Raw genomic sequence first — 10,679 nt, forward strand, 5'->3', positions numbered from 1 at the left:
CACTCTCACCGCTGTTGTTTACCATAGTGTTGGAAGTGCTAGCATCAGCAATCAGACAACAAAAGGAAATCAAAGGCATCAAAATTGGCAAAGATGAAGTCAAGCTTTCACTTTTTGCAGATGACATGATATTATACATGGAAATTCCGATAAACTCCACCAAAAGTCTGCTAGAACTGATACATGAATTCAGCAAAGTTTCAGGATACAAAATCAATGTACGGAAATCAGTTGCATTCTTATACACTAACAATGAAGCAACAGAAAGACAAATAAAGAAACTGGTCCCATTCACAATTGCACCAAGAAGCATAAAATACCTGGGGATAAATCTAACCAAAGATGTAAAAGATCTGTATGCTGAAAACTATGGAAAGCTTATGAAGGAAATTGAAGAAGATATAGGGGCGCCTGGGTGGCGCAGTCGGTTAAGCGTCCGACTTCAACCAGGTCACGATCTCGCGGTCCGTGAGTTCGAGCCCCGCGTCAGGCTCTGGGCTGATGGCTCGGAGCCTGGAGCCTGTTTCCGATTCTGTGTCTCCCTCTCTCTCAGCCCCTCCCCCGTTCATGCTCTGTCTCTCTCTGTCCCAAAAATAAATAAACGTTGAAAAAAAAAAATTAAAAAAAAAAAAAAAAAAAAGAAGATATAAAGAAATGGAAAAACATTCCATGCTCATGGATTGGAAGAATAAATATTGTCAAAATGTCAATACTACCCAAAGCTATCTACACATTCAATGCAATCCCAATCAGAACTGCACCAGCATTCTTCTCGAAACTAGAACAAGCAATCCTAAAATTCATATGGAACCACAAAAGGCCCTGAATAGCCAAAGTAATTTTGAAGAAGAAGACCAAAGCAGGAGGCATCACAATCCCAGACTTTAGCCTCTACTACAAAGCTGTAATCATCAAGACAGCATGGTATCGGCACAAAAACAGACACATAGACCAATGGAATAGAATAGAAATCCCAGAACTAGACCCACAAACGTATGGCCAACTCATCTTTGACAAAGCAGGAAAGAACATCCAATGGAAAAAAAGACAGTCTCTTTAACAAATGGTGCTGGGAGAACTGGACAGCAACATGCAGAAGATTGAAACTAGACCACTTTCTTACACCATTCACAAAAATAAACTCAAAATGGATAAAGGACCTGAATGTGAGACAGGAAACCATCAAAACGCTAGAGGAGAAAGCAGGAAAAGACCTCTCTGACCTCAGTCATAGCAATTTCTTACTCGACACATCCCCAAAGGCAAGGGGATTAAAAGCAAAAATGAACTACCGGGACTTCATGAAGATAAAAAGCTTCTGCACAGCAAAGGAAACAACCAACAAAACTAAAAGGCAACCAACGGAATGGGAAAAGATATTTGCAAATGACATATCGGATAAACGGCTAGTATCCAAAATCTCTAAAGAGCTCACCAAACTCCACAACCGAAAATCAAATAACCCAGTGAAGAAATGGGCAGAAAGCATGAATAGACACTTCTCTAAAGACATCCGGATGGCCAACAGGCACATGAAAAGATGCTCAACATCGCTCCTCATCAGGGAAATACAAATCAAACCCACACTCAGATAATACCTCATGCCAGTCAGAGTGGTGAAAATGAACAAATCAGGAGACTATAGATGCTGGAGAGGATGTGGAGAAACGGGAACCCTCTTGCACTGTTGGTGGGAATGCAAATTGGTGCAGCCACTCTGGAAAGCAGTGTGGAGGTTCCTCAGAAAATTAAAAATAGACCTACCCTATGACCCAGCAATAGCACTGCTAGGAATTTATCCAAGGGATACAGGAGTACTGATGCATAGGGGCACTTGTACCCCAATGTTTATAGCAGCACTCTCAACAATAGCCAAATTATGGAAAGAGCCTAAATGTCCATCAACTGATGAATGGATAAAGACATTGTGGTTTATATACACAATGGAGTACTACGTGGCAATGAGAAAGAATGAAATATGGCCCTTTATAGCAACGTGGATGGAACTGGAGAGTGTTATGCTAAGTGAAATAAGTCATACAGAGAAAGACAGATACCATATGTTTTCACTCTTATGTGGATCCTGAGAAACTTAACAGAAACCCATGGGGGAGGGGGAGAAAAAAAAAAGAGGTTAGAGTGGGAGAGAGCCAAAGCATAAGAGACTCTTAAAAACTGAGAACAAACTGAGGGTTGATGGGGAGTGGGAGGGAGGGGAGGGGGGGTGATGGGTAGTGAGGAGGGCACCTTTTGGGATGAGCACTGGGTGTTGTATGGAAACCAATTTGACAATAAATTTCATATATTGAAAAAAAAAAACTGACTTCAGTGAGCAAAACAGCACCCCCAAGTGGGGGCCAGAGACACACCAACCCCTGCCTCTGGGTCCACCTCCGCACCCCCCCCCACCCTGCAGGTGCATCTCCACTAGGGCAAGTCCACCTGAGAATCAGTGCAGCCCGCCCACCTCCCAGCAAACCAGCACAATACCTTTAACTACAACAAAGAGTGCTACAAAGCTTCAGCTCTACGGTGAATAGGATCTAGCTTCCCCCACCCAACCCCACCACCCCCAGGATACAGAACAAGCAATTTATATTTTTATTTATTTTAAATTTTTTTCAACGTTTTTTATTTATTTTTGGGACAGAGAGAGACAGAGCATGAACGGGGGAGGGGCAGAGAGAGAGGGAGACACAGAATCGGAAACAGGCTCCAGGCTGTGAGCCATCAGCCCAGAGCCCGACGCGGGGCTCAAACTCACGGACCGCGAGATCGTGACCTGGCTGAAGTCGGATGCTTAACCGACTGCGCCACCCAGGCGCCCCTTATTTATTTTAAAAGAAGTTTAGTTATTTATTTTTGGATCTAGCTTCTTTTGACAAACAGACAAGACCACAAAACACAGCCTCCCCCCCAACCCTGTTTTGAATTTATACATGAGAAGATGGAGAAATTCACCCCAAAAGAAAAAACAGGAAGAAGGAAGGGTCAGAGGTTTAATCAATACAGATATAAGTAAGATGTCTGAACTAGAATTTAAAACAATTATAGGGGGCCTGGGTGGCTCAGTCAGTTAAGTGTCCAATTCAGTTTTGGCTCAGGTCATAATCTTAAGGTTTATGGGTTCAAGCCCAGTGTTGGGCTTTACACTGTCATGTGAAGCCTGCTTGGGATTCTCCTGCTCTCCTTCCCTCTCTGCCCCTACTCCACTTGTGTTTATGCATGCTCTCTCTCAAAAATAAATAAATAAACTGAAAAAAAAAATAAAACAACAATTATAAGGATACTGGCTGGGTTTGAAAAAAGCATAGAAGTCACAAAAGAATCCCTTACTGCAGGGATAAAATAACTAAAGCTGAAATAAAATGCTGTAACTGTGAGCAAACCAAAACCAAAAATAAAAGGTCCAAATCGTCAAGAAAGAAGTCACACTTTCACTATTTGCAGACAACATGATACTCTACATAGAAAACCTGAAAGATTCTGCCAAAAAATTGCTAGAACTAATACATGAATTCAGCAAAGTTGCAGGATAAAAAATCAATGTACACAAATCGGTTGCATTTCTATACAACAATAACGAAGCAGCAGAAAGAGAAATCAAGGAATTGATCCCATTTACAACTGCACCAAAAACCAGAAGATACCTAGGAATAAACCTAATCAAAGAGGTAAAAGATCGGGACCCTAAAAAGTACAGAAAACATATGAAGAAAATTGAAGAGGACACAAAGAAATGGAAAACATTCCATGCTCATGGATTGGAAGAACAAACATTATTAAAATGTCTGTAATACCCAGGGGCGCCTGGGTGGCTCAGTTGGTTGAGCGTCTGACTCTTGATTTTGGCTTGGGTCATGATCCTAGGGTCGTAGGATCCCATGAGCTCAGCATGGGGCCTGCTTGGGATTCTCTCTCTCTCTCTATCTCTCTCTCTGTCTCTCTCTCTGTCTCTTTCCCCCAACCCTGTCTGTTAAAAAAAAAAAAAAAAAGTCTCTACTACCCAAAGCAGTATTTTAAAATTATTTTTAAAATAATTTTTTGGAAGTCTATTTATTTTTGAGAGAGAGAGAGAGAGCAAGCGAGGGAGGGGTAGAGAGAGAGGGAGACACAGGATCCAAAGCAGGCTCCAAGCTCTGAGCTGTCAGCACAGAGCCTGACGCAGGGCTCGAACTCACGAACCGCGAGACCATGACCTGAGCTGAAGTCAATGCTCAACCGACTGAGCCACCCAGGTGCCCCACAATCTACACATTTAATGCAATCACTATCAAAATGACACCAGCATTCTTCACAGAGCTAGAACAAACAATCCTAAAATTTGCATGGAAACACAAAAGGCCCCAAATAGCCAAAGCAATCCTGAAAAAGAAAAGCAATGCTGAAAGCATCATAATTCCAGACTTCAAGCTATATTACAAAGCTGTAGTCATCAAGGCAGTATGGGTCAAAAACAGACACATGGATCAATGGAACAGAATAGAAAACCCAGAAATAGACCCACAACTATATGGTCGACTCATATTCAACTAAGCAGAAAAGAATATCCAATGGCATAAAGACTGTCTCTTCAAAATGGTGGTGGAAAAACTGGATTGCAAAATGCAGATGAAACTGAACCACTTTCTTACACCATACACAAAAATATATTCAAAATGGATGAAAGACCTAATCATGAGATGGAAACCATCAAAATCCTAGAGGAGAACACAGGCAGCAACTTCTTCAAACTTGGCCATTGCAACTTCTTACTTGACACGTTGCCAGAGACAAGAGACAAGGGACACAAAAGCAAACATGAACTATTGGGACTTCATCAAGATAAAAAGCTGCACAGCAAAGGAAACAATCAACAAAACTAAAAGGCAACTTACAGAATGGAAGATCTTTGCAAAAGACCTATCTCATAAAGGGTTAGCATCCAAAATCTATAAAGAACTTACTAAACACCCAAAAAACAAACAATCCAGTTAAGAAATGGGCAGAAGATATGAATAGACATTTTTCCAAAGTAGACATCCATATGGCCAGTAGACACATGAAAAGATGCTCAACATCACTCATCACTAGAGAAATACAAATCAAAACCACGATGAGATACCACATCACACCTGTCAGAATGGCTAAAAGTAACAACACAAGAAACAACAGGCGTTGGTGAGGATGTAGAGAAAGGGGAACCCTCTTGCACTTGGAATCCCTCTTGGTGGGAATGCAAACTGGTGCAGCCACTCTGGAGAACAGTATGTAGGTTTCCCAAAAAGTTAAAAATAGAACTACCCTACAATCCAGCAATTGCACTACTCAGTATTTACCAAAAGGATACAAAAATCCTGATTTGAAGGAGTACATGTACCCTGATGTTTATAGCAGCATTATCAACAATAGCCAAAAAAGAGCCCAAATGTCCATTTGATGAATGGATAAAGATGTGAGATACACACACACACACACACACACACACACACACACAGCTGTCAAAAGAAATGAAATCTTGACATTTGCAATGATGTGGATGGAGCTACAGTGTATTATGATAAGTGAAATAAGTCGGTCAGAGAAAGATATCATTTGATTTCATTCATGTGGAATTTAAGAAACAAAACAAACATATGGGAAGGGAATAAAAAAGAGAGGGACACAAACCATTAGAAACTCTGTAAAAAAATTTTTTTTAACGTTTATTTTTGAGAGACTGAGCACAAGTGGGGGAAGGACAGGGAGAGAGGGAGACACAGAATCTGAAGCAGGCTCCAAGCTCTGAACTGTCAGCACACAGCCTGATGCAAGGCTTGAACTCACAAACTGTGAGATCATGCCCTGGGTTGAAGTTGGACACTTAATTGATTGAGCCACCCAAGCCACCCATAGAGACTTTTAATGATAGAGAACTGATGGCTGATGGAGGGAGTTGGGTTGGGGATGGGTAAATGTGTGATGGGTATTAAAGAGGGCACTTGTTATGATGAACCCTGGGTGTTGTATGTAAGTAATGAATCATTGAATTCTACTCCTGAAATCAATATTACACTATGTGTTAAGCAACTAGAATTTAAATTAAAAAAAATTAGTAAACATGAAAAAGGACACAGTTTTGGAAGGAGGAATAGGACCATGACCTCTAGTTAGAGGAATCTATTCTGATGAAAACACAAAACAGATGAACGAACCACAAACACCTAAGTGAACCATATTCCACATGGTTTCATCTATTTCCCAACTGGAACATGATTTCCACAGTCTCCCCACACGAGGGATATCACTTAATGAACTCAGCCATAAAATCAAAACTCAAAGTTCCCTCATTATCCCACTATGGGCATGTTCAGTCATGTGCAATCAACAAAACACTCCAAACAAACTTAGCCAAAAATCAGACCCAGTGTAGAAGAATGAATAAGATCAGAAATGAGACTCACGGATGCAGCCAAGGAACAAGAACTGAAGATGAAAAGCGTCCAGGTCTACAGGAGGTGCGTTTTCAGGCTACATGTTTATGTTGGTTGTTACAGTTGACCCAGATAGACACTATCTCCAGAAATAAACTGTTACAAAGTAACTGAGAAAGTTACTTGCACACTATTTACTATTTTTCATGCAAGTAACCTATTGACATACAGAGTCAATGGGAAAACTGAGTCAAGGATGAAGGCAAAATAAAGATGTGGTAGATTGCTACACTGGTGGTCCCAGGGAACAAATGAACCTTCTGGTATGCATGCTCCTTCCCTGTTGAATCTGGGCTTGGTTACTTGCTTTGTCAAGGGGACATCAATCAGCAAGTGTGATGAGAACAGAGGCTTGATAAGTACTTGCACCTTGGAGCTTGACTTCTTAACTGCTTTCGGTGGAAGCCAGAGGGCATGTAAGAGGTCCAACCTCCTTGAGAGACCTATGCTGTGAGAACATCAAAACCAGCTATGTAATAGGCCACACAGAAAAGCAAGGAGGTGGCAGACATGCATATGAATCTTCTGGGGTCTTCTAGACCAGGTACCACAGACAGCAGCTAAATGCAGCTGAGTCACCCCAGCTGATGCCATATGGAATAGAAGAAACTAGCCAGTTAAGCTCTCAGAAAGCATAGTCCACAAAATCATTGTTTGAAGCCACATCATGCAGTGATTTTTATGCAGCAATAAATAAGTACAACACAGGATTTATAAGAGCAAGAGAAGAAAGAAAATTGTATTCTGGGAATCGTGAATTTTGTTTGTATATGTTTGAGGGAAATTGATTAGCTGGCACCCAGCAAGAGGTCAGTCTGAAATTCTGTCTTTGAGTAAGTTCCCTACCGACATCAAATAAAACAATTTTTGTTGTTTACTCATTCTCAAGAAAATCCTGAGGGTTTATCTATGGGGCACAGTTGTGTACTGTCCACCAATGTCCTTTCGTTATCACCTTTGACCTTGTTCAGGTTTGTACCACTTCTCATATTAGAATTTTATAGAAGAAAACCAAGAGATTGGGAAAGATCAGCTTGGAGTGAGCCTGGAGGATCTGAAGCCATTCTTTTTTTCCTTGTCTAAAAACGACATCAGTGGCATCAGCAGTCTGTTTAGCCCTTTAGTCAACAGTGAGGGCTACCTAAATAAAAAATATTCTATGAAGGCTCAAGCTCTTGCCAACAACCCTGGATCCTGAGTTCCAAATGTGGCATTGCACTAAGGAAGCAGGGATGAAGGAGCACTGGGGTCAGTATCCTGGAAATGGAAGCTGCTCAGTGGGCAAGTGGTTTATAGAAATCAGGATCTCCCCAAATTGTAGGAATATGAACATGGTAAAGACAGAGAGGTTAGCCAGTGACAGAGAAATACAAACCGAAACAGAGGAAAATAGAATGAAGAGCTGAAATACTCACAGAATCACACAAAGTGAGACACCAATATACTTTATTTATTTCGAAGATAAGATGAATCCATCACTGGTGGCTGGAGCTCTCATGCTGCACTTTCTCCTCACAGAGGTGGGCTAGAATGGGGTGGGCTGTGTTTGGCAGGGGTTGTGGAGATTTGGGATCTGTGTAGATGAGAATTTGGGTTTTATAAGACTGTGGCACCTCTCCCAGCAACGTAGAATCCACCTGTGTAACCTCATCAGATCTATGCCCCCCATCACTCCAATCTCCCTGGAGTATCCTCAGTTTTCCTCTACAAACCTCTCACCTGCATGGCTCCCCAGCTGGGCCTCAGGCCGGTCTCCCCAGAGCAGATGATCAGGATCATTGAGGAAACGTTGGCTGCGCTGGCATGTTAGGCAGGTCTGTACTGTCCAGCGCTGTCCCCTGCATCCTGGGGTTTAAGCAGGGGTGGGGTGGGGAAAGAGTGCCCAGATTTAGGAGAAGAAAAGCTCTCCTTCATCCAATTTTGCCTCCACTGTTTTTCGGTATGAATTCCAACCCTCCCCAACTTTGAATACAAATTTGAGATGTCTTACCCCTGCTTAAAGTTCTTCAATTTTTTTGTATCCTTTAAGATAAAGTCCAAAGTCCTTAGAAGTCTCTTTAAGATCTGCCCTGTTTCCTTCTCCAGCCTCATGCTTTAACCTTGTCCACCTCAAACTCCAGGCTCCTAAACTCTGGTCTCCTTGACAGCACCACAAGCTCTCTTGTCTCAGAGTCCTCACACATGCCTAGAATTTCCATCTCTTCACTCCTTTTGCTGATCATGAACCTCATCACTACTGGTATAAGTAATGTTACCTCCCCAATTAAAGCATTTTTCTACACTATTTTAATTGTTTCTTAGTCTATTCTATCAGACTATAATTTCAATGAGAATAATGTATCTCATACAATACTTGATACACCTTAGAAAGAAAAATCAGTATTTGTTTAATGAATGAATGAAAACAGTGATGTGAATCCTGTCCTCCACAACGCAAAATAACACCTATTATTATGTATGGGTGGGTTACCTCTTATAGCAACATCATTTCCCTATTGTCCAGATCTTCGTTTGTCCCAGAGGAGTTACCAATTTAACCCAAAGCTGGAAAATGTCGGCTGCTGCAAATCCCACGCTAGACGCCCATCTAAAGCAAGGAAGGGGATCCCCTCCCCAACCCACTACTGCACCTCAATCACCCCACGTTAGTAGGAGCACTCACGTCTCTGACGCTGGGTGCAGGTGAGGCCAGGGATAAGAAGGGAAGAGCAGCCACGACAGAGGGTCCTCTTCACTGAGGGGTCCCTGTGGGCGGAGGGGGATGGTGATCCGAGCGCCTGCGCTCATTCTCCCCATTCTTCCCACGTCCCGCCCGCCACCAGGCTCCCGGAGCGTCTCACCGCCGCAAGACCAGCCGCTTTGCGATGGTCCTCTCCGTGTGGCAGTAAAACCTCGCCAGCGCCTGGTTCTTGGGGTCCTGCGCAAGGACACAGTGGGCGGCCTAGGGAAGGGAAACCGTCACTCGGTGGCCGGCCAAACCCAGTCGCCTCCCCAAACGCCCCGACGGACTTGCCTGGTACAGGAAGTTTAGCCTCTGGAAGGCCTCTCGGTCCTTTACTGGGCCAGCCATCGACGCTGCACTAGAGCCTCACAAGCGAGCGTCCGCAGGTCCTGCCCCTCCGATAGCTCCGTCTCGGGCGCCTGCACAAGGCCTCCTGGGAAGTGTAGTTCCTGGGCCTCTCTCAGGGAGATCCTTACTCTGGCGCCACCCTGTGGCCTCACAGACCCAGCTGTTTGTAAACCCATACTCATCCATGCAATCCAAGCCCAGGGCGCCTTTCTGAGTTTTGGCCTTCTTCTAGTCTTCCTCAAGCCCATGATCAACTGTACTAGGTAGGAAAGGCTAGTGGAACAGGAGATTATCTTAAACTAGGAAATATTTTCAGGACAGAATACTGGTCTCTTTATGTAGATAGGCTGGGGAGATGGTTATATGCAATTTATACCTGCTAGAACTTCTTCCCTACTTTCCACAAGCCAAAGGTAGATAGATGCCTGGAAGATCTACAGACTGAAGAAACAGAACTTATACATTCAAAAAAAGCACTGGTACTGGTGGGAGTGAAATTGGAAAGGATCATGAGGGTGGTGGAGGGAGGGAAGTACAGCTTATTCCCATTCCTTTCCACTTACCCAAAAAACACTTCGTGTTATGCAGTGCTAGACACATAGTAGGTGATCCTAGCTAACTCCTAGTCTTAGGTACTGGAGCACAGAAATTTTGACAGCATCTCCTGTCTCTGAAACTCTCCTCTCCCCCATACCCCTACCCAAGGCATATATTTAACATCCCTTACTCTGACCTCAGTCTCCTGCTTGTTCTGTTTGACATCCTGTGTTTACCTTTGTCTCATAGATAATGACCAGCATTTCCTGAAGTCAAGAGTAGAGGAATGTGGGGTGGAAGGGCATAACATGAATGAACCCTGAGACAGGGAGAGGGCAGAATTAAGTAAGGAGAGAATGAGGCCTCTCTCCCTTCTCAAACCCCATCAGGCCAGGCAGGGAACCAGCCCTTCAGCTCAGAAGAAATGGCCCAAACTTCCTCTGGGACTAATTTCCCAAAGTTCCCTAAATTCAAATGAGGAGTGTGTTTAAAATGTAGAGGCCCAGCCCTACCCCAGACTTTGATCAATCACTGAGGACAGCCCCAAGAACATGCACTTTTAACATCAGTAATTCTTACATAACACAAGGCCATTGTCAAATTACCACACAACACAGAGA

The 10,679-nt window shown here is 43.2% G+C and overlaps 1 protein-coding gene across 1 annotated transcript; it reads right to left on the reverse strand.

Moving 5' to 3' along the window:
- Positions 1 to 7,881: 7,881 nt before the first annotated feature.
- On the reverse strand, positions 7,882 to 10,551 carry RPP21 (ribonuclease P subunit p21). The gene is made up of 5 exons (XM_040464831.1): positions 9,466 to 10,551; positions 9,293 to 9,393; positions 9,115 to 9,197; positions 8,172 to 8,297; positions 7,882 to 8,025 (listed from the first exon to the last, which is right to left on the reverse strand). The coding sequence occupies exons 1-5, from the start codon at positions 9,520 to 9,522 to the stop codon at positions 7,928 to 7,930; spliced, it is 465 nt and encodes a 154-aa protein (XP_040320765.1). The 5' UTR covers positions 9,523 to 10,551; the 3' UTR covers positions 7,882 to 7,927.
- Positions 10,552 to 10,679: the final 128 nt, after the last annotated feature.

This window comes from Herpailurus yagouaroundi, unplaced genomic scaffold, assembly GCF_014898765.1.
Source record: "Herpailurus yagouaroundi ecotype Mexico unplaced genomic scaffold, PumYag 511, whole genome shotgun sequence".
Taxonomy (NCBI): domain Eukaryota; kingdom Metazoa; phylum Chordata; class Mammalia; order Carnivora; family Felidae; genus Herpailurus; species Herpailurus yagouaroundi.

Bases quoted from the DNA above. Each gene is read 5' to 3' on its own strand.
- RPP21 (XM_040464831.1), bottom strand. From the start codon at position 9,522: ATGGCTGGCCCAGTAAAGGACCGAGAGGCCTTCCAGAGGCTAAACTTC. The intron at 8,298-9,114 runs GTGAGTGCTCCT...CTTAAACCCCAG, and splicing joins CTGCACCCAGCGTCAGAGAC to GATGCAGGGGACAGCGCTGG. The intron at 8,026-8,171 runs GTGAGAGGTTTG...TCATCTACACAG, and splicing joins CCAGCTGGGGAGCCATGCAG to ATCCCAAATCTCCACAACCC.